Source organism: Ranitomeya imitator, chromosome 5 (genome assembly GCF_032444005.1).
Source record: "Ranitomeya imitator isolate aRanImi1 chromosome 5, aRanImi1.pri, whole genome shotgun sequence".
NCBI classification, from domain to species: domain Eukaryota; kingdom Metazoa; phylum Chordata; class Amphibia; order Anura; family Dendrobatidae; genus Ranitomeya; species Ranitomeya imitator.
Genome location: NC_091286.1, coordinates 411,819,577 through 411,844,559, shown reverse-complemented (window position 1 = coordinate 411,844,559; position 24,983 = coordinate 411,819,577). Strand labels below are relative to the sequence as shown.

Here is a 24,983-nt window from a genome sequence, read left to right as displayed (position 1 = left end):
CCGCCATCTTGTAAGCACCGCGCATGCGCGGGACCCCGGAAACCCGGAAGTGACTGCTGACTCCGCCCCGACATCACTCCGGCTCCCAGCGCTCAGAGCAGCGTGGGACGCCCCGGCTAACCCACAGCACACTGGATGGCGCCACTAACTGCCGCCGCAGACAGAGCCCCAGCCACACCATCCCACCAGAAGGAGGAGATCCAGGGGACATATTTACCTAGCGCTGGATTCGGAGACAGGACACCACCGGCGACCGCTCCCGGCCGAGAATGTCACCGCCGTACAGCCCTGCCAGGACCACCATGACATCTCCAGGATCTCCGCACCGGCCGAGGTAAGAGACCCCCCAGCTACCTGAGTCGGCCGGCCGGCCGGGGATCCTTTTGTAAATTCTGTAGGATCCAGTCCCTTTAGGAACAGGAAACCAACTGATACGTGGGAGAGGTGCCACCCTTTTGTATCTGTGGGTTTCCTGTTCCTAAAGGGGCGGATCCCCTCTCTCGTGGTGCTGTCATGGTAGTCCGAATAAATCTAACTGTCCACTTAGGAAGCAACAGTGTTTGACAATCAATTTCACATGCTGTTGTGCAAATGGAAAAGACAACAGATGGAAATTTTTGTCAATTATCAAGACACATTCAATAAAGGAGTGGTTCTGCAGGTGGGGACCACAGACCACATCTCAGTACCAATGCTTTCTGGCTGATGTTTTGGTCACTTTTTGAATGTTGGTTGTTCTTCCACACTCGTGTTAGCATGAGATGGACTCTACAACCCACACAAGTGGCTCAGGTAGTGCAGCTCAACCAGGATGGTACACCAATGCAAGATGTGGCAAGGTTTGCTGTGTCTGTCAGCGTAGTGTCCAGAGGCTGGAGGCACTACCAGGAGACAGGCCAGTACACCAAGAGACGTGGAGGGGGCTGTAGGAGAGCAACAACCCAGCAGCAGGACCGCTGCCTCAGCCTTTGTGCAAGGAAGAACAGGAGGAACAGGAGGAGCCTGCCAGTGCCCTGCAAAATTACCACAAGCAGGCCACAAATGTGCATGTGTCTGCACAAACTGTTAGAAACTGACTCCATGAGGATGGTCTGAGTGCCTGACGTCCACAGATGGGGGTTGTGCTCACCGCCCAACTGTGCAGGACGTTTGGCAATTGCCACAAAACACCAGGATTGGCAAATTCGCCATTCACACTGAGCATATGTGACAGACGTGACAGAGTCTGGAGACGCCGTGGACAGCGATCTGCGGTCTGCAACATCCTTCAGCATGACGGGTTTGGCAGTGGGTCAGTAATGGTGTGGCATTTCTTTGGAGGGCCGCACTGCCTGACTGCCATTAGGTACTGAGATGAGATCCTCAGACCCTTTATGAGACCATATGCTACTGCGGTTGGCCCTGGGCTCCTCCTAATGAAGGACAATGCCAGACCAAAGTTGCTGCAAGATGAAGGCATTGAAGCTATGGACTGGCCCACCCGTTCTCCAGATATGAATGAGATTGAACACATCTGAGACCATGTCTCGCACCATCCACCAACGTCACGCTGCACCACAGACTGTCCAGGTGTTGGCTGATGCTTTAATTCAGATTTGGGAGGCGATCCTTCAGGATACCACCTGCCACCTCATCAGGAGTATGATCAGGCGTTGCAGGGAGGTCATACACTATTGAGAATCATTTCCTTGTCTTGAGGCATTTCCACTGAAGTTGGATCAGCCTGTAACTTCATTTTCCACTTTGATTTTGAGCATCATTCCAACTCCAGACCTCCGTGGGATATCAGTTGTGATTTACGTTGATCATTTTTAGGTTTTATTGTTCTCAACACATTCCACTATGTAATGAATAAAGATTTACAACTGGAATATTTCATTCAGTGATATCTAGGATGTGGGATTTTAGTGTTCCCTTTATTATTTTAAGTAGTCTAGTATCCTACAAATGAGAGATCTTTTAATTGTTTGGGGTAATGAGGCAAACCAGGAATGGAGGAGAGCTATTAAAATTAAATGGTTAAGCATAGTCAGATTCCAGTGTGTGATCAGAATATGTATGTCTCTGGTAGAATCAGTCTATTATATAGCGGGAGAGGAAGGCTATATTGTACTTTCCAATACTTGGATAATTGATGCCTCCCCGTCGTCTGTAGACGCCATGAGTTTGTACAGACTAATCCGAGGACGTTTACCCCTCCGTATAAAATAGCTGAAGGCCCTATTAAGTATGGTGACGTCAGAGTTTCAGGAGTAATGGCAAGGTTTCTAGTTAGTACATGAGCCTGGCTGTACTAATTATTTTCACCAAGTGTGCCTTCCCCATAAAAGATAAAGGTAAATCCTGCCATGCCTTTAGCGGACTAGTATTTTTTTTTTCTTTAAGAGGAGAATAATTTGTGGTGTATAGAAATGCTGGTAATTGACCTATTTTAGTTCCCAGATAAGCGATGTATGATGGTGCTAATGATATACTGCCCAAAGACCTAGTTGAGTAAAGTTTTATTCCTCTCAGTTAGTGGGAGCATTTCGCTTTTTTTTTTTTACATTAAACTTTAAAGCCGAAGTAAGAACCAAAATTTTCGGGTATTTCAAGCACTATGGACCAGGGTGGATTTGATTTAAATCTGATTTAAATCACGATTTAAATCACTAGTCAGTAAGGCTTGATTTAAATCAGTGATTTAAATCAAAGTTTCTACCTAAACTAGTTCTTGCTACTTTAACATGCAAGTAGATGAAGATTTTTAGAATCAGTTTTTTATATTACTTTTTTCTCCCCAGTTTAATGGGTTAATCATTCATATTTGGACACCACTGTTCTGTTGTACTTAGGAAGGATAAAAATAATCCTGACCTTAATAACAATTTAAATAGATTTATTCAACTGAAACAATAACATTACAACATAAGTTATTTGCTTAAACAAACATCCATGTTTGTTAACTAATTTGGCTAAACAAAATATATATATATATATATTATAAGAAACTTAGACTGTCAGCCCAGCCGACACATGAAAAACTTAAATACTACTGTCCCTGCTGTCCTCTGTAGCTCACTTGTCATCATCTTCATCATCATCTTCTTCTTTGTTCCTATTCATAATCTGGAAAAGAAAAACAAGCTTTCCTGCTTTATTGGGTCTCAACCGATTTCTCAATTTAGATCGAATGAGTCCAAACGAAGAGAAAATTCTTTCAACGCCTGCAGAAGAAGCTACTGCTGTTAAAAGTGAAATCATTACTTGAACAGTCTCTAAATCCAAGCGCTTACGTGACTTCCACCAGTTTACTGGTGTGACCTTCCTTAAAATATCTTCAGCAAACATATATTTCTTGAATGGTTCCCCCTTAGCTCTGACGTTTATTATAGTTGGCATTAAAGGTGGATGATTGCTGGATACCCATGTCATAGCTAACTCCTCTTCCTCAGCACTTAGGTTTTGACCCTGATATTGGGTATTGACAATATTTGCCAAAAAATGGGCTGGAGTCAGTGCTTGTCCCATTCGTTTGTTTACTGCTTGTAATTTAATTCTGTCCATGTGTAGTTCTGTTTTTAAGTGTTCACTCAGTTCCTTCCAAATTTCAACAGCATCCGCAATAAAACAGCTATTTTTCTGTATTTTGTTTAAAGCTTGAGAGATGGGTTTCAGGAAGCTCAGCATATGTTCAACATTTCTCTTAAGCCCAATGTTGAGGATTTTGGCCGTGACAGTGCCATCTAATTTATCTCGATTTTCTTCACAAAGTGTCATCAGAATAGGCCAGTTTTTGATATACTGCTCAAAACAGTCCACCACAGAGTTCCATCTAACATCTTGTGGGAGCGTTAGATTGGTTCCACCCATCCTTTTCAGAGCTGCTGCAGCAAAATGATTATTACGGAAGTATTTAGCAATTTCAACAACATTAGCCTTTATTTCTGGAACACTTAAGTCTTTGGCTAAGAGGTGCAGCAAATGAGCACTGCAACCATATGTTATTAGCAGCTTTGTATTCCCTCCCTGCTCTTCTAAATCTCTTCTCATCTTGGATACGTTTGCAGCATTGTCAGTGAACAAACTGCGTACTAGACATTTGAGTTTTTGTTCACGTCGTTATAGCTTTTACTGCCACTTCTTGTAAGTATTCTGCTGTGTGTGCATTTCCTGACGTATCAGTTGTTTGTGCAAGAAAGACTTTACCTTCTTCTGTTGTTATACAAGCACATACAATAGGATCATTGTGGACATTACTCCACCCATCAATACTTAGGTTAACAATTTTACCCTCCAGAGCTGTTGCACATTGCTCCATTTCTCTGTCATACACTTGATCCAGCAGTTTCCCTGCAACATCAGCTCTGCTGGGTGGACTGTATCCTGGTCTCAGTGACTGAACCATATTAATGAAATGTGGGTTCTCAGTCAGACGGAAAGAAGAGTTTGTTGCATAAATAAACTGGGCAATTTTTTCATCAATCAACTCTTTTTCTAATCTGCTAGTTCTTATCACAAACCTATCTATGGTGGTTCCAGGAGGTAAAGGTTTTTTTTTTCCTTTTGGGTGATGGTGATATGTGGCTGTGGGTGTCTGATGATGATACTGTTGCTAATGAAGCACTATCCTGGATGGATAACTCTGAAACTGTAGAACAGGATGATGGTGATCTTGGAGGTGGATAGTTTCCAGAATCCATGAATTCCCCTAAACAAAAAAAGTCAATGCTGTTATTTTATTGTTTATACAATTTCTGCTTATTGTACACAACACATCACTGCCCCTGCCCCAAAAGGAATATTTGTTTTTCTTCATAACTGTACCAAATGACAGTAACATGCAGTAATAAGAAATATAATTTTTCTCACACATGACAGTTCAGTCTTTAGAAATAGGATTCAATAAAAATGTTTACCAACCTGAAGATCCTGCCTGTTCGGAAGTGTTTCTTTGGTCATCTTCATCACCGCACTTCTCATGATGTTGCCTCATTGGCGCCACCAGGCTTTGCATCTCTTTGTTGCATCGTTTGCACGCATGCCTGCCTTACCAATAGGCGAAGGAGCTTCATTAAAATATTCCCAAACTGGGTCTCTTTTACGGCCTGCTGCCATTATAAGGAAAGAATGTAATAAACCTCAGATCGTACACACAAACAGATCCAGACTTGTCTGTCTGTGGCTATGCTGCAGTATTGTGCTCAAAGTTTCACTTTCATTTTCTTTTCTGCTTGACCTTCCTCCTCCTCACACTTAGATTCACATTCTTCTTGTGTTGTGCAGATCTATTCCACTCCAAACAATCAGAAACATATTGTCTAACTTCTTGGACTTGGCACTGAAAGGGTTGATTCTGTATTCATAGGTTTGTAGAACAATAGGATTAAGATCTTTTTCTCAACTCTGTTCATGTTGTAACATTTTTGCCGTGAAGAGGCTGGGACCTCTGCGGAGTCCAATTCAGTTTTGAGAACTGCGTAAGTAAAGCGAGCGTCTGTGATAATATAGGAGAGAAACTGCCCACTAATCCTACAGAAACCTCTGGAAGAGCATGGCATTGTGAATGTTACACATATACAGCCTTTATTCTACTGAGTTAAACAACTCAGCTTTATCTCATGATGGAAGAAATTTTGGATGGTAAAATATTTTCCTCAAAAAGCAGTTTATTGAAAAAAATCCGATTTAAATAAAAAAAATCCGATTTAAATAAAAAAAATCCGATTTAAATAAAAAAAATCCGATTTTTTTGATTTTTTTTAAAAAAAACATTGATTTTTATCCACCCTGCTATGGACAAATGATGAATGGGGTTGACAAATAAAATTACATCATGCACAAAAAAAGCTTCCTTCCCCGTCCTGCTGTGAGAGACTCCCATCCGTCCTGTCCTGGTATGTGTGGCTCCCTCGATCCTGCATGGCTCACCCCCCAGTTCCATCATTGTATGCATGGCTCACTGTTGTGAATTCTGTGGCAGAGCTCCCTCCTGTGGTCACAAGTGATACTTCGGCTGATTCTCTCTGTGAGCTTCCGTTGGTGGAGGAAAGTGGTACTGCGGCTTCTGAGTTTCCTTCCTCAGGTGATGTGGTGAAGTCGTTAGGTGCTGCTCTATTTAACTCTACCTAGTGCTTTGATCCTGGCCTCCAGTCAATGTTCTAGTATTGGACCTGTTTCCTCCTGGATCGTTCCTGTGGCCTGCTGCTCTGCATAGCTAAGTTCTGATTTTGCTATTTTGTTTGCTGTTTTTTTCTTTCCAGCTTGTCAATTTGTTTTTTCCTGCTTGCTGGAAGCTCTGGGACGCAGAGGGTGTACCTCCGTGCCGTTAGTTCGGTACGGAGGGTCTTTTTGCCCCCTTTGCGTGGTTTTTGTAGGGTTTTGTGTTGACCGCAAAGTTACCTTTCCTATCCTCGCTCTGTTCAGAAAGTCGGGCCTCACTTTGCTAAATCTATTTCATCTCTACGTTTGTCCTTTCATCTTAACTCACAGTCATTATATGTGGGGGCTGCCTTTTCCTTTGGGGTATTTCTCTGAGGCAAGGTAGGCTTATTTTCTATCTTCAGGCTAGCTAGTTTCTCAGGCTGTGCCGAGTTGCATAGGGAGCGTTAGGCGCAATCCACGGCTGCCTCTAGTGTGGTTGGAGAGGATTAGGGATTGTGGTCAGCAGAGTTCCCACGTCTCAGAGCTCGTTCTATGTTTTTGGGTTATTGTCAGGTCACTGTATGTGCTCTGACCTCTATGTCCATTGTGGTACTGAATTATCTTATCATAACAGCTCACCCCCGCCCCCTCCGTCCTACTCACCCGCCTTGCACCATTGCTGCATCTCTGTTGGCACGGCAACTCCCCTGTGCTGAGCGGTCACGTGGTACTGCTCATTAAGGTAATGAATATGCGCTCCACACCTATGGGAGTGGAGACACTGCATATTCATTAATGAATGGTACCACGTAACCGCTCAGCACAGGAAGAGCTGCCGGCGCCAGGATAGAGATGCAAGGACGGAGATGCAGGGACCTGTTAGAAGTCTTCTGTAAGCCGGCTCCTGCCGCTGCTCCCCTTCCCCCATTCTGGAAAATGACTCGTGTACGCCGAGGAGGGCGTTTTCAGCACAAAAAATTGCTGAAAATCTCGTCCTATACACAAGTATATACGGTAAGTATAAGCTCTGATTCAGCTTCCATCTGACAGGCAACTAGTGCAGCAATATTGTTGCAATAGAGCACAGCTGTTTGATCTGCAGCAAATGTGTTTGTAATCAGATAAAGTTCAGATCTACTGTTCTGTGTTACATGTCTCACACTGGTAATGCCTTTCTTTTATAATAATCACTGGAGGCAGATTCTCATACGCTGTCTGGCTTACTGTTCTTAACAGTTAATTTACATATAAGAAAAACATGGATATCTCTGGATTAAGACACTGGAAATCAAGGTATAATTTCAATCAGCTTCCATTGACTTGCAGGCCTATAAAGTTGGCTTAGGAGGGCTGGTATTTAAACGGATTGTCACATACGTTATACTGATTGCCTATCCTTAGGATAGGTCATCAATATGATATCAGTAGGGTTGTGACAAGCAGCTGAGAGTATGTCTCCTACCAATATATATATATATATATATATATATATATATATATATAAAAATCTGGAGATCCAGGTAGAACATCAACTAAGATCTTTTACATGTGGCCACACTGTCTGCACATACTGCAAACATACGCAGAACATAAACTTACCTCTTCTGTAACTGATAAAGTATAAAACAATTACATCAATTGTAATACAACAAATGTGGGTTCCCCGATTATATGCACAGCCTGTAATCTTCAATATATTGGATGCACGACATGCCCAATTAAAATCCGCATTAAGAGGAATCTCTCCGGAGCAGTCAGTAAATTACTGCTCAAATGTTCAGCAGTTTCGAGGCATTTTAAAGTGAAACATAATAGTGATGTAACTTTATTCAGAGTTATTAACATTGTAGATGTACATATTGCAAACTTGATCCCCTTTTGAAATGAACTTCAGACAAAATTTAATATACCATTATTAAAGGTGTTGTCCACTACTAGGACAACCCCTTCTCATTCCCCACGATTGGCATCGATAAAATAAAATCAATACTCACATCCCATGCAGACGCCATTCCAGCGGTGTCGGGACTCACGGCCCAGGGCTCTCACAAAGAGGAAGTTAGTGCTGCAGCTGATCACTCACTTCCTCATGTTCAATTCAACATAAGGCAGAGGCAGGGATGCCAGCACTGATTGTCAAACAGCCACTCAAGAGCCCCAGGGACCACAAGTGCTAACACTCTGCAGGAACGGCGCCTGCAGGGGAGGAGAGTATAAGCTTTATTTTATCAGGACCAAGCGTGGGGAATGACAAGGGGTTGTCCTAGTAGTGGACAACCCTTTTATTGATTGGTCATAATTATTTTCTGTTAATTTTGAGCATAATTATAATTCACCTGTATGCCTTGTATATCTGTGATTTGCTTTCCTGTCATGTGCCAAAAGGAGGATAGGACAACTTGCCGACAAACTTTTTTTTTTCACCATGCAATGATTAAGGACATGCATCTGAAATGCGTTTACTTGCATTTTATGTGTTTTTATATGCTGTTGGGATTTGTGTGGTTTTTTAAACCCCTTCATGGCCATCCTATTTTGACCTTAATGACCTGGCCATTTTTTGCCATTCTGACCAGTGTCCCTTTATAAGGTAATAACTCTGGAATGCTTCAATGGATCCTAGCTATTCAGACTTTTTTCATGACATATTAAGCTTCATTTTAGTGGTAAATTTAGGTCAACAATTTTTGCATTTATTTGTGAAAAAATCAGAAATCTGGAGAAAATTTAGAAAATTTTGCTGTTTTCAAATTTTGTATTTTTATTCTTTTAAACCAGAGAGTTATTTAACACAAAATAGTTAATAAATAACATTTCCCACATGTCTGCTTTACATCAGCACAAATTTGGAAACTAAATTTTTGGGGGTTGGAAAGTTATAAGGGTTTAAAGTTGACCAGCAATTTCTGATTTTTACAACAAAATTTACAAAACCATATTTAGGGACCACCTCAGATTTGAAGTCAGTTTGAGGGTTCTATATGGATTAAAATACCCAAAAGTGACACCATTCTAAAAACTGCACCCCACAAGCGGATCAAAACCACATTCAAGAAGTTTATTAACCCTTCAGGTGTTTCACAGCAGCAGAAGCAACATGGAAGGAAAAAATGAACATTTAACTTTTTAGTCACAAAAATGATCTTTTAGCAACATTTGTTTTTATTTTCCCAAGGGTAAAAGGAGAAAGTGGACCACAAACGTCGTTGTCCAATTTGTCCTGAGAACGCTGAAACCTCATATGTAGGGGGAACCACTGTTTGGGCGCATGGCAAGGTTCGGAAGGGAAGGAGCGCCATTTGACTTTTTGAATGGAAAATTAGCTCCAATCGTTAGCGGACACCATGTCGTGTTTGGAGAGCCCCTGTGTGCCTCAACATTGGAGCTCCCCCACAAGTGACCCCATTTTGGAAACTTGACTCCCCAAGGAACTTATCTAGATGCATAGTGAGCACTTGGAACCCCCAGGTACATCACAAATTGATCCTTAAAAATGAAAAAGTAATTTTTGTAAAAAAAAAAAAGAAAAAGTTTTTTAGCCTCAATTTTTTCATTTTTACATGGGCAACAGTATAAAATGAATCATAAAATTTGTTGGGCAATTTCTCGTAAGTAGACCGATAACTCAAATGTGGGGGTAAACCACGGGGAGTACGGCAGGGCTCGGAAGGGAAGGAGTGCCATTTGACTTTCTGAATGGAAAATTAGCTCCAATCGTTAGCGGACACAATGTCGCGTTTGGAGAGCCCGTGTGCCTAAACATTGGAGCTCCCCCACTAGTGACCCCATTTTGGAAACTAGACCTCCCAAGGAACTAATCTACATGTGTGGTGAGTACTTTCAACCTTCAAGTCCTTCACAGAAGATGTACATTTAGTCTTCGACAAAAAAATAAATGTCTATGCTTGTCCCAGACCATGTTCTTATGTTAGTCTATTTACAAGTCTGTGTTGTACATTTAATATTGTATCAGGGCTATAAGGGTTCGAAACGCTTTTTAGTCTCAGTCCAGCTCTTGTGTCAGACGTTTTTACATTAAATGAAGATTATTTTTTTCCAACTAGGTATATCAGTCCTCATTTGCAACCATACTAGGAAAAATCTGTTTATAAAGTTTATAAAATGAGTGACGTGGGCTCTTAATTAAGCACATTTAATAGTACGATAACTATACAATACAAAATCAATAAAAGCCAGAAAGAAATCAAGGTCAAGGTATAAATTATACAAGCCATTGCTTCTTAACAGGTAATCGAACATTTCACCCATTAAAACAAAGTAGTCTTGACTGGAAAAAAAAAAAATAGTGTATAAGCAACATGGCCAAGGTCAAGATTTCTTCAGTGGTTTTGTCTGTCACCCAAACCCAAAGAAGAACTTTGGGATAAAGCAGGTAAAAATATATTAATGTGCAAAAGATCAGCTAATCAATATCTCCTATATTATGATCAATCTGTTCTCATACGTACTACAATAGCGTTTCATTCTATTAACCCCTTTACCCCCAAGGGTGGTTTGCACGTTAATGACCGGGCCAATTTTTACAATTCTGACCACTGTCCCTTTATGAGGTTATAACTCTGGAACGCTTCAACGGATCCCAGTGAATCTGACATTGTTTTCTCGTGACATATTGTACTTCAGGACAATGATAAAAATTCTTTGATCGTACCTGCGTTTATTGGAGAAAAAAATGGAAATTTGGCTTAAATTATGAAAATTTCGCAATTTTCCAACTTGGAATTTTTATGCAATTAAATCACAGAGATATGTCACACAAAATACTTAATAAGTAACATTTCCCACATGTCTACTTTACATCAGCACAATTTTGGAACCAAAATTTTTTTTGTTAGGGAGTTATAAGGGTGAAAAGTTGACCAGCAATTTCTCATTTCTACAACACCATTTTTTTTTTTAGGGACCACATCTCATTTGAAGTCATTTCGAGGGGTCTATATGATAAAAAATACCCAAGTGTGACACCATTCTAAAAACTACACCCCTCAAGGTGCTCAAAACCACATTCAAGAAGTTTATTAACCCTTCTGGTGCCTCACAGGAATTTTTTGAATGTTTAAATAAAAATGAACTAACTTTTTTTCACAAAAAATTTAATTCAGCTCCAATTTGTTTTATTTTACCAAGGGTAACAGGAGAAAATGGACCCCAAACATTGTTGTACAATTTGTCCTGAGTACGCCAATACCCCACATGTGGGGGTAAACCACTGTTTGGGCACATGGCACAGCTCGGAAGCGAAGGAGCGCCATTTGACTTCTCAATGCAAAATTGACTGGAATTGAAATGGGACGCCATGTTTCGTTTGGAGAGCCCCTGATGTGCCTAAACATTGAAACCCCCCACAAGTGAAACCTTTTTGGAAAGTAGACCCCCTAAGGAACTTATCTAGGAGGTGTGGTGAGCACCTTGACCCACCAAGGGCTTCACAGAAGTTTATAATGGAAAGCCGTAAAAATAAAACAAAATTTTTTTCCCACAAAAATTATTTTTTAGCCCCCAGTTTTGTATTTTCCCGAGGGTAACATGAGAAATTGGACCCCAAAATTTGTTGTACAATTTCTCCTGCGTGCGCTGATACCCCATATGTGGGGGGGAACCACTATTTGGGCGCATGGGAGGGCTCGGAAGGGAAGGAGCTCCATTTGGAATGCAGACTTAGATGGAATGGTCTGCAGGTGTCACATTGCATTTGCAGAGCCCCTAATGTACCTAAATAGTAGAAATCCCTCACAAGTGACACCATTTTGGAAACTAGACCCCCTAAGGAACTCATCTAGATGTGTTGTGAGAGCTTTGAACTCCCAAGTGTTTCACTACAGTTTGTAACGCAGAGCCGTGAAAATTAAAAAAAAAAAAATCTTTCCCCCCAAAATTATTTTTTAGCCCCCAGTTTTGTATTTTCCCAAGGTTAAGAGGAGAAATTCGACCCCAAAAGTTGTTGTCCAATTTGTCCTGAGTATGCTGATACCCCATATGTTGGGGGGAACCACCGTTTGGTCGCATGGGAGGGCTCGGAAGGGAAGGAGTGCCATTTGGAATGCAGACCTAGATGGAATGGTCTGCAGGCGTCACATTGCGTTTGCAGAACCCCTAATGTACCTAAACCGTAGAAACCCCCCACAAGTGACCCATATTGGAAACTAGACCCCCCAGGGAACTTATCTAGATGTGTTGTGAGAACTTTGAACCCCCAAGTGTTTCACTACAGATTATAACGCAGAGCCGTAAAAATAAAAAATCTTTTTTTTTCCCACAAAAATTATTTTTTAGCCCCCAGTTTTGTATTTTCCCAAGGGTAACAGGAGAAATTGGACCCCAACAGTTGTTGTCCTATTTGTCCTGAGTACGCTGATACCCCATATGTTGGGGTAAACCCCTGTTTGGGCACACGGGAGAGCTCGGAAGGGAAGAAGCACTGTTTTACTTTCTCAACGCAGAATTGGCTGGAATTGAGATCGGACGCCATGTCGCGTTTGGAGAGCCCCTGATGTGCCTAAACAGTGGAAACCCCCCAATTATAACTGAAACCCTAATCCAAACACACCCCTAACCCTAATTCCAACGGTAACCCTAACCACACCTCTAACCCTGACACACCCCTAACCCTAATCCCAACCCTATTCCCAACCGTAAATGTAATCTAAACCCTAACTGTAACTTTAGCCCCAACCCAAACTGTAGCCCTAGCCCTAACCCTAGCCCTAACCATAACCCTAGCCTCTTGCCCTAACCCTAACCCTAACCCTAATGGGAAAATGGAAATAAATACATTTTTTTAATTTTTCCCTAACTAAGGGGGTGATGAAGGGGGGTTTGATTTACTTTTATAGTGGGTTTTTTAGCGGATTTTTATGATTGGCAGCCGTCACACACTGAAAGACGCTTTTTATTGCAAAAAATATTTTTTGCGTTACCACATTTTGAGAGCTATAATTTTTCCATATTTTGGTCCACAGAGTCATGTGAGGTCTTGTTTTTTGCGGGACGAGTTGACGTTTTTATTGGTAACATTTTCGGGCATGTGACATTTTTTGATCGCTTTTTATTCCGATTTTTGTGAGGCAGAATGACCAAAAACCAGCTATTCATGAATTTCTTTTGGGGAAGGCGTTTATACCGTTCCGCATTTGGTAAAATTGATAAAGCAGTTTTATTCTTCGGGTCAGTACGATTACAGTGATACCTTATTTATATCATTTTTTTATGTTTTGGCGCTTTTATACGATAAAAACTATTTTATAGAAAAAATAATTATTTTTGCATCGCTTTATTCTCAGGACTATAACTTTTTTATTTTTTTGCTGATGATGCTGTATGGCGGCTCGTTTTTTGCGGGACAAGATGACGCTTTCAGCGGTACCATGGTTATTTATATCTGTCCTTTTGATCGCGTTATTCCACTTTTTGTTCGGCGGTTTGATAATAAAGCGTTTTTTGCCTCGTTTTTTTTTTTCTTACGGTGTTTACTGAAGGGGTTAACTAGTGGGCCAGTTTTATAGGTCGGGCCGTTACAGACGCGGCGATACTAAATATATGTACTTTTATTGTTTTTTTTTTTATTTATTTAGATAAAGAAATGTATTTATGGGAATAATTTTTTTTTCCATTATTTAGGAATATTTTTTTTTTTTTTTTTTTTACATATTTGGAAAAAATTTTTTTTACTTTTTTACTTTGTCCCAGGTGGGGACATCACAGATCAGTGATCTGACAGTGTGCACAGCACTCTGTCAGATCACTGATCTGACATGCAGCACTGCAGCCTTCACAGTGCCTGCTCTGAGCAGGCTCTGTGAAGCCACCTCCCTCCCTGCAGGACCCGGATCCGCGGCCATCTTGGATCCCGGTCTGGAGCAGGCAGGGAGGGAGGTAAGATCACATCGCGTTGCTGCGGGGGGCTCAGGGAAGCCCGCAGGGAGCCCACTCCCTGCGCGATGCTTCCCTGCACCGCCGGCACATCGCGATCATCTTTGATCGCGGTGTGCCAGGGGTTAATGTGCCGGGGGCGGTCTGTGACCGCTCCTGGCACATAGTGCCGGATGTCAGCTGCGATAGGCAGCTGACACCCGGCCGCGATCGGCCGCGCTCCCCCCGTGAGCGCCGCCGATCGCGCTGGACGTACTATCCCGTCGGAGGTCATAGGGGCCCACCCCACCTCGACGGGATAGTACGTCCAATGTCAGAAAGGGGTTAAACTGGACTTTCATTCATGCATATTTAACTCTGCTCCCACTATTTGTTTGTTCTATCGTGTTAACATTCCTTTCTGTACCAATAGACACCTGACAAAACCATTTTAACACTCAATGGTCCAAAGGGAGATGTTCTCCAGCACCAAAGGAAAATAGCTAAAACTTAGCCATTAATCATAAAATTGACAGAAAAAAAAACCCCAAAGCTAATGCGTTTAGAGTAGAAAAATCCTTAAGGTAGTGCTTAGTAATGGAGCCGATCGTGGCCATGGCCAAGTAGTGCATATCAGTCCCTGAATGTTTTTACCAGGGGGCAGATGTGCAGTAGACAGCCACAATCACTAGACAGCGCAGCACCATAATCGAGCACTTCCAGCCCCCACCAGCATCAGGGACAGCTGATCGGTGGAGTGCCATGTGTCACAAACCTACATATCAGACAATCTTACACCCGGACACATTTCTTGGTTTCCAGCTCTTGCTACACACAGATGTCTTTGATAAAGACCATTCTCTGTTGAAAAGCTGGACCTTATCGGTTTTGACTCCTTGAGGGATGAAAATAACACTGCATCAAGTCCTACAGTCCCAATGTTTTTTTGCGGTGCTGAGGTTTCTAGTTAAACTTTGTCTGGGCCATGAGTCCCTTCCGTGAGCACACTATTTAAAAAGGACAGTGCTGCTGGTCTTTCACCTTCATCTACCCTAAGGATAGGTCATCAATGTTAAAAGTAGTGGACAACCTCTTCAATGTTTAAAAATGTGTCTTATGCATTTACCAAGTTTAATAAAAAAAAAAAACATGATCAAAGTCTGAACCAGTCGGGCAATAAGAACCATCACCAAAGAACAGACCAGTCCTTGAATGCAATGGAAAGGAGCACGGTTCCTTTCCACTGAAACCCCCCAATGATTCACAATTTTGTCAAGTAGCAAGTATAAGAGTTTTAAATGTTGAGGCAGTAAAACTTTGCACACGTGAAACCATACATTTTCACACACAATGGAAAAACTGATATTACAAAGAGACTAGATTAAATATTAAATGAAAATATTCCTGAATTCTGGGCAAATGCCTTCATATTACCTAATTGCTCACCACTTGACAGTCTTAACCCTTCTTAATTTTTACAATGATTACATTTTGAAGAGAAACAATGAAGCTAGATTAGACACATTGATTTTAGAGACCAAAAATAGAGCAGCAAACATTAGCAGGTCAAGAGATCAATTTATCTATGAACCTTTATATGAAAAACACATCCGTTTCTCCTGGACAAGGCATTCAATAGTACACAGATTGATTACTGTGTAAATGCAGGAAAAGAGGGATTATTTTAAAATACATTTTTTTCTGTTCTAGGAGCTACTAAGACAATTGCTTTTACAGAAATCAGTTTCGTACAAATTGTTTTAACTTTCCCTTTCCATTCTGATCTCTAAATCCCAACCAATATCCTCATTTGTAAATCCTGTTGAATTTGCCAAGAATCTGCATCATGTGTAAGAATGACTAAACTTGACAGAAACCCCATTTTTTTCCAGTAGTAAGTCAGTAGTATTGTCAGGTCTTTATTATTAAATTTAACAACCTAAGCAGAAGATTTTTTTTTAGTTAAGTAAATCAACATGACAGTATCCTTGTGAAGCCTAGAATTTAAGGTTCACGTTTGCAGAACTTCCATGAATACTCCGTCTCTCCTATTAAAAGGCAGTTAACTGATTCAGTAACGTTTAGCCTCTAACATTACAATATGAAGCTCAGTCTGGTTTTAAGTAAAACTAAAAAAAATTGCAATAATCGCCTTATTCTTTGGGTAGACTTCAGTCTTAAGTCTCTAGACAGCACTGCCTAAAAATTTCTATAATCATTGTATATATTGTGGGGGTCCGAAGAGAACCATTAATTGCTTTTAAGTCCTTCTAGAAGTGCACTGCTCCTGCCTAAGAGAGTGCACACACAGCAAAGAACACATGCATTAGAAACAAAGACACAGAGTGAACAATGGACGGCACTAGAGAAGCACAAATCAGTATAGACCTTGACTCATTGAAGGACATCCGAAAAACACAGGTGGCACGACCGCTCTGGGTATGCGGTGCTCTGCACTGATAAGCGATCCACAGAAAATTCAATAAAACAAGAAAAGAACACAGTGCGGCACTCACCCTTTTGAAGCTGTGAAATCGTGCTCTTTATTGGAGAAAAATATTTAAAACATCCGTTAGGACATCAGGTCTGCAGGAGGGTGCGGAGGTGGAGTGTGGACGACGGCCGTTTCGCACGATATGTGCTTCAACGGGTCCAGGAACTGGCCGTGCGAAACGGCCGTCGTCCACACTCCACCTCCGCACCCTCCTGCAGACCTGATGTCCTAACGGATGTTTTAAATATTTTTCTCCAATAAAGAGCACGATTTCACAGCTTCAAAAGGGTGAGTGCCGCACTGTGTTCTTTTCTTGTTTTACATGCATTAGAAAGCCTATAACTGGCTACTACATCCATACTCACTGTGTGCACGCCCAGGCAGGCGCTAGGTGCTTTTGTCTCCTGAGCGGCTTGTTTTTAAGAGGTCTTGAAGTTTTGGTTGGGAACGCAGGACCACCTAAAATAAATATCTTATCTCCCAAAATGAACACATTTCGACCTACCTCAAATCTCTCCTCTTTTCCAGCTCCTCTTTAGGTATAGTCCATGGCAGATTTTGAGGCAAACACTGCAGCACATTATTGGAGAATTCAGAGAAGTCTACTCCATATTCAGTTAATATTCCTTCTGACTCTGGCTCAATCTCACCAGCCTGTCCAAGGCTCTTCATCAGCTTCCTGAAGCCAAAGCAGGTAGGGGAAGAAAGAACATGAATGCTAGAAAAGGTAATCACCATTAGATACTTAACATTAGTATAATACAATTTAGGCAAGCAGAACAAACAAGGTGTTCCCATTTCTATGGGCTCTTATGAAGTCCAAACAGGAGTAGCCTAGTTGGCACCACTGACAATATCAGATACAAACTGGAAACATCTCACCTTGGGAAAAGCTCTCCTTGAATAGATTTGCCTGGACTAAGGCCGGTTTCACATTAGCGTTTTGAAGAGCTGCGGACTTCCTCCGTGAAGCCCCGCCCTCGGCTGCACATCCGCCGCTAGCTCCGCCTACTTCTGCATGTGGCCTGCGTACCCATCTTTAACATTAGGTACGCAGGTCGTGCCGCTATATGCGGATGCTTCCGCATACGTCATTTTGACGATGCTGCGACCAGCATAGGACGCAGATGGTAGCAATTTTTTTTCTCCGCATACAGCGGCACGACCTGCGTACCTAATGTTAAAGATAGGTACGCAGGCCGCATGCAGAAGTAGGCGGAGCTAGCGGCGGAGGTGCGGCCGAGGGTGGGTCTTCACAGAGGAAGTCCGCAGCCCTTCAAAACGCTAGTGTGAAACTAGCCTAAGACAAACAGGTCAGTCGCTCTCAGATTGTGGATGGATGCCAGGTCTGGCTTTGCCTTCAGGCATTACTATGGTCCATTAAACGGAACAGAATAGTGCTCATGCTGCTATTTTTTCCACGCAGACCAGACCATCAGTATATGTGTTTAAAATAAACCATGTGCACAGGCTATAATGAACCTGTTTGCGGTCCATTATGCACACAGTTAAATTATACACTCGTCTGAACAAGGCCTTAGAAATAAATACACGCCTTAATAGCTCTCCAGTTCAGAGCTGCTTGGGGCACACACAATTTTAGCACACAGGAAATACCTTTGTTCATTGCATAATACAAATCAGTGTAAGGCTAGAAAAACCTAGGAGTGCGTTTATAAACTAATTACTACAAGATCTCAGCACACCATCAGTGAATGGATATATGCCTATGCAAAATCAAATGTACTGACGTATTTAAGGGGTTACTAAGCAGCCCTCATCGGAAGGGGAATGGTGCCAACAAGACTGCATCCCGACAGGTATGTGTCGACAACGCCACTGCTCACTTCCTGATGCAAGAGGCACCAAATAACCCCTTTAACCCAAATTCTCTGGTAAGCCGTAAATGCACATTGTATTGCTGCATGCATAGAGCATAAAGTATTTCTGCATTCCTTATTAGTGTTTGCGTTTTGTCACATTTTGGACAATGTAATAATGTGGTATTTCAATAAAAATGATCAGATTTAGAAAAAAAAAAATGGGATTTATAACTTAAGGAGAATCTGTCTGTAGAGTCAACCCTCCTAATCTGTCTATAAAGACACGTAGGTGATAGGAATCTGAATAAAATTATATTTTGATATCTGAGATCCAAAGTTGTATTCCAGAGTAATCCACAATTTTCTTACTATATAAATGAGCTATTACAATTTATGGGCCAGACATAGATCTCCCTGAGACTCTACTTGCAGAGGATATTTTAAAATTAAAAGCGTTAAAGGGAAGGTGCCACAATTTTGTTTTTGTATTAAAAATAATTGTTTATATAAACAATTTTTAATACAAAATTATTTTTCTTTAACTTTAATATCTTTTTTATTATTAATTATTTTTGCAGCCACTGGGCGCTGCCATTTTGCTTTGCAGCAGTGTAAGAGTCCCAGCACGACACAAACTCTGCAAATACGGCTGCCCTGGGCATAGGAGGCTGCGGTCGGGAGCCGACCCCATACCTACCATTATAAGCTGCTCTCTGCTCTGATGTGGCCATGCCCCCTGGGCTGTCTCCACATCACAGCAGAGGCAGGAGATCGGCGCCATCTTGCTTCAGCCTACAGTGGAGCGTACCTGTGAGCTCCACTGTGTTTGAGAGCTGTGCTGTTGGAGGGGCAGCTACATCTGTCTCCCCTCACACTGTCAGCGGCCGTTCCCTGTCCTCTGCTGCCTGGTGTGTGGCTGTAATCTCTAGAATCGCTAGAGAGGGTGAAGGAGTGCTGCGGTCTGATGTCCTCTATCAGGAGCTGCAGAGGTAACAGAGGGGGATGGGGGAGAATCTCTGTGCTGCTCCGACCCTGCTCTCACTGCAGCTCCTCAGACCCTGCTCTCACTGCAGCTCCTCACAGGACATAAGACCATGCATCTATCACTATATTGTGCTGAGCCATGTATCTAATCCTCTCCTGTGTAATACTGTCTGCTGGCCCGTGTATCTAATCCTCTCATGTGTGATACTATGCTGAGCCATGCATCTAATCCTCTCCTGTGTGATACTATGCTGAGCCATGCATCTAATCCTATACTGTGTGATATTATGCTGAGCCGTGTATCTAATCCTCTCCTGTGTGATACTGTCTGCTGAGCTGTGTATCTAATCCTCTCCTGTGTGATACTATGCTGAGCCATGGATCTAATCCTATACTGTGTGATATTATGCTGAGCCGTGTATCTAATCCTCTCCTGTGTGATACTGTCTGCTGAGCCGTGTATCTAATCCTCTCATGTGTGATACTATGCTGAGCCATGCATCTAATCCTATACTGTGTGATATTATGCTGAGCCGTGTATCTAATCCTCTCCTATGTGATACTCTCTGCTGAGCCGTGTATCCAATCCTCTCATGTGTGATACTATGCTGAGCCATGCATCTAATCCTATACTGTGTGATATTATGCTGAGCCATGTATCTAATCCTCTCCTGTGTGATACTGACTGCTGAGCCGTATATCTAATCCTCTCCTGTGTGATACTGTCTGCTGAGCATTGTATCTAATCCTCTCTTGTGTGATACTGTCTGGTGAACCGTGTATCTAATCCTCTCTTATGCACTCCTCTCCCCCCTGCATATCTTTCCCCATTGCACACACAACTCAATGCGTGCGATGACAGGAGCTGCGGGCGTCATGCTGTATTATGGCATTATGTGAGATCTATATGACGGTTTTATGTGATCTGTATGGTGGTATTATGCTTGATCAGTATTGTGAGAATTATATGGTGGTATTGTGTGTGATCTATATGGCGGTATTATGTGAGAACACTAGCAGCATTATGTGTGATCTATATGGCGGTATTATGTGAGAACACTGGCAGCATTATGTGTGATCTATATGGCGGTATTATGTGATCTGTATGGTGGTATTATGCTTGATCAGTATTGTGAGAATTATATGGTGGTATTGTGTGTGATCTATATGGCGGTATTATGTGAGAACTCTGGCGGTATTGTGTGTGATCTATATGGCGGTATGTGAGAACACTGGCGGTATTATGTGTGATCTATATGGCGGTATTATGTGAGAACACTATGGCAGTATTATGTGTGATCTATATGGCAGTATTGTGTGAGAACACTATGGAAGTATTATCTTCAGAAAGCGGACCCATTCTATGGTGGTTCTGGCTGAGGACCTACATGCAGGTCTGGGGTAAGGCTACTTTCACACTGACGTTTTTTTGAATACGTCGCAATGCGTCGTTTAGGGGAAAAAACACATCCTGCAAAGTTGTTTGCAGGATGCGTTTTTGCCCCATAGAGTAACATTAACGACGCATTGCAAAGTATTGACACACGTCGCAACTGTCGTGCGACGGTTGCGCCATGTTGTGGCGGACCGCCGGGAGCAAAAAACGTTATATGTAACGTTTTTTGCTGCCAACGGACCGCTTTTTACGACCGCGCATGCGTGGCCAGAACTCCGCCCCAACCTCCCCGCACCTCACAATGGGGCAGCAGATGTGCCGGAGAAATGCATCCGCTGCACCCGTTGTGCGGCGCATCAAACGCTAGCGTCGGAATCTCAGCCCGACGCACTGCGACGGGCCGAATCCGACGCTAGTGTGAAAGTAGCCTAATAGAGGGGGCAGCATGACCTCCAGTTAGGTGTAGTCAGGGGAAGGCTGGTGAGGTAGCTGAAGAGAGGGGTCTCATTTTTATCGTTACTATATGGCTACATTTCCTTCCCAGCGTCATCCCGGACTGCGCCTGTCGCCTCGCTTTCACACATTGCCAGGACAGGATGGAGAAGACAGGATCTGAGGAGGGAAATGGGGTCTGCATGCAAAGTCTGGATCAGAACAGGCCATCAATCCGCAGAAATGTTTCCTGGATTTCTGTGGAGCAGACGGTCCATCCATGTGTATAAAAGACAGCGCTCTATATACAATCCCTGTCTGCTCTGCGCACCAAACAGGGGGCCCCTATAGACCAGCACACTGCTCTCCTGAAATACTCTGTGCTGCTGTCACCCTGCTCCCTCCACCACATATCTCCCAGAATCCTTGCTGCCTGTCATCCTCGGTGACTGTCTACTTGTCAGTATAAGGCTGCTTTCACACTAGCGTCAGTACGGGCCCGTCGCAGTGCGTCGGGCCAACGTACCGACGCATGCTGTGAAAGAAATGTCCGACGTGGACAGCGGAAGCAGTCTTACGACGCTTCCGCTGCCCCATTGTTAGGTCTGGGGAGGATGGGGCGGAGTTTCAGCCGTGCATGGGTGATCGAAAATGGCGGACTCGACGCACAAACAAAAATTACATGTAACTTTTTTGTGGCGGCGGTCCACCAAAACATGACGCAACTGTCGCACGACAGTTGCGACGTGTGGCAATGCGTCGGTAATGTTAGCCTATGGGAAAAAAACGCATCCTGCAGACAACTTTGCAGGATGTTTTTTTTTCTCCTGACCGATGCATGGCAACATACAGCCAACAACGCTAGTGTGAAAGTAGCCTAAGGCTGCCGTCCACTATCAGTATTTGGTCAGTATTTTACCTCAGTATTTGTAAGCCAAAACCAGGAGTGGGTGATAAATGCAGAAGTGTGTATGTCTCTATTACACTTTTCCTCTATTTGTTCCACTCCTGGTATTGGCTTACAAATACTGAGGTAAAATACTGACCAAATACTGATCGTGTGACGGCAGCCATACTCTGCAGTCACCAACAAAATGGCTGCTCACTGGGTTCCTGAATATCATCCTCTCTAATCCCTTAGCAAACACCCAGAAGGGGAGGAGAGGAGACATCACACAGGTCAGCAGACTCCGCCCATAATTACTGCAGTGCTGTAATGTGAGCTATTTGTACACTAGGTTTTTTTCTGAAATTTCAGCAGCTGCTCCCCCTAGTGTTTAAAAGTGGAAATTCTAAAACTTTTCAAATTATTTTTCATATTTTACTAAATTATAAACAAATGATAATATTTTTTAAGAAAATGTAATCATTAATTCTTTACATTTTTACAATTTCTGTAAAAAAATTTTTGGGGATGGCACCTTCCCTTTAACCCCTTCATGACCTTGGAATTTTTCGTTTTTCCGTGTTCATTTTTCACTCCCCTCCTTCCCAGAGCCATAACCTTTTTATTTTTCCATCAATTTGGCCATGTGAGGGCTTATTTTTTGCGGGACGAGTTGTACTTTTGAATGACATCATTGGTTTTAGCATGTTGTGTACTAGAAAACGGGAAAAAAATTCCAAGTGCGGTGAAATTGCAAAAAAAGTGCAATCCCACACTTGTTTTTTGTTTGGCTTTTTTGCTAGGTTCACTAAATGCTAAAACTGACCTGCCGTTATGATTCTCCAGGTCAGTACGATTTCATAGACACCTAACATGACTAGGTTATTTTTTATCTAAGTTGTGAAAAAAAATTCCAAACTTTGCTAAAAAAAAAAAAAATTGCGCCATTTTCCGATACTCGTAGCGTCTCCATTTTTCGTGATCTAGGGTCGGTTCTTAATGATAGCATTTTGGTGCAGATACATTCTTTTGATCGCCCGTTATTGCATTTTAATGCAATGTCGCGGCGACCTAAAAAACGTAATTCTGGCGTTTCGAATTTTTTTCTCGCTACGCCGTTTAGCGATCAGGTTAATGCTTTTTTTTAATTGATAGATCGGGCGATTCTGAGCGCGGCGATACCAAATATGTGTAGATTTGATTTTTTTTTTATTGATTGGGGTGAAAGGGGGGTGATTTAAACTTTTATATTTTTTTTTATTTTTTTCACATTTTTTTTAACTTTTTTTTTTTTTTTTACTTTTGCCATGCTTCAATAGCCTCCATGGGAGGCTAGAAGCAGGCACAACTCGATCACCTCTGCTACATAGCAGCGATCTGCTGATCGCTGCTATGTAGCAGAAATGGAGGTGTGCTGTGAGCGCCGACCACAGGGTGGCGCTCACAGCCACCGGTGATCAGTAACCATAGAGGTCTCTAGGACCTCTATGGTTACCATCCTGACGCATCGTCGACCCCCGATCATGTGACGGGGGTCGGCGATGACGTCATTTCCGGCCACCCGGCCGGAAGCGGTATTTAAATGCCGCTGTCTGCGTTTGACAGCGGCATTTAACTAGTTAATAGGTGCGGGCAGATCACGATTCTGCCCGCGCCTATTACGGGCACATGTCAGCTGTTCAAAACAGCTGACATGTCCCGGCTTTGATGCGGGCTCACCGCGGAGCCCTGCATCTAAGCAGGGGATCTGACCTCGGACGTACTATCCCGTCCGAGGTCAGAAAGGGGTTAAGTACTTGTGTGAGACATGTGACTCACCATCTGCTCTTCCGAGCTACGTCTCACATTGGTAACTCTCCCTATCGTTTAAAATGAGAGCAGATTCTCAGGGAGATCAATGTCCAGGCCAAAAATCTTATTAGCTCATTTACATATTAAAGAAGTACTCCCATCAAAGTTTTTAACCTCTTAATATATAGGAATTATTATATGGCATGATGTACTGACAACTGCTCATTTTGCCCTTCTACACAGGTAATTTTCTTTTTCATTAGGTCTATGACCACGTGAATAAAGGGAGTCTGTCACCCCCAAAATCGTATATGAGCTGCAGCCACCGGCATCAGGGGTTTATCTACAGCATTTTGTAATGCTGCAGATAAGCCCCCGATGTAACCTGAAAGATGATAAATAAAGGTTACATTATACTCACCCAGGGGCGGTCCGGGTCCGATGGGAGTCGCTGTCCGATCCAGCGCCTCCTATCTTCATCAGATGACTTCCTCTTCTTGTCTTCTTGCAGCGGCTCCGACGCAGGCGTACTTTGTCTGACCTGTTGAGGGCAGAGCAAAGTACTGCAGTGCGCAGGTGCTGGGCCTCTCTGACCTTTCCCGGCGCCTGCGCACTGCAGTACTTTGGTCTGCCCTCAACAGGTCAGACAAAGTACACCTGCGTCGGAGCCGCGGCAAGAAGACAAGAAAAGGACGTCATCTGATGAAGATAGGAGGTGCTGGATTGGACCGTGACGCCCATCGGACCCGGACCGCCCCTGGGTCAGTATAATATAACCTTTATTTATCATCTTTCAGGTTAAGGCCCCTTCACATTTAGCGACGCTGCAGCGATACCGACAACGATCCGAATCGCTGCAGCGTCGCTGTTTGGTCGCTGGAGAGCTGTCACACAGACAGCTCTCCAGCGACCAACGATGCCGGTAACCAGGGTAAACATCGGGTAACTAAGCGCAGGGCCGCGCTTAGTAACCCGATGTTTACCCTGGTTACCATGCTAAAAGTAAAAAAAAACAAACACTACATACTTACCTACCGCTGTCTGTCCTCCAGCGCTGCGCTCTGCTTCTCTGCTCTCCTCCTGTACTGTCTGGGAGCCGGAAAGCAGAGCGGTGACGTCACCGCTCTGCTTTCCGGCTCACAGACAGTACAGGAGGAGTGCAGAGCGCAGCGCTGGAGGACAGAC

General features: G+C 42.9%; 1 protein-coding gene across 2 annotated transcripts in view; it reads right to left on the bottom strand.

The window, feature by feature from the left end:
- The window catches only part of DIS3L2 (DIS3 like 3'-5' exoribonuclease 2), a 588,376-nt gene that overhangs the window by 326,128 nt on the left and 237,265 nt on the right, over window positions 1-24,983 (bottom strand). For both annotated transcript variants that reach the window (XM_069727019.1, XM_069727018.1), the window contains one exon: window positions 16,992-17,165. In XM_069727019.1, the coding sequence (XP_069583120.1) occupies window positions 16,992-17,165 (174 nt within the window). The remainder of the gene's footprint in view (window positions 1-16,991; window positions 17,166-24,983) is intronic.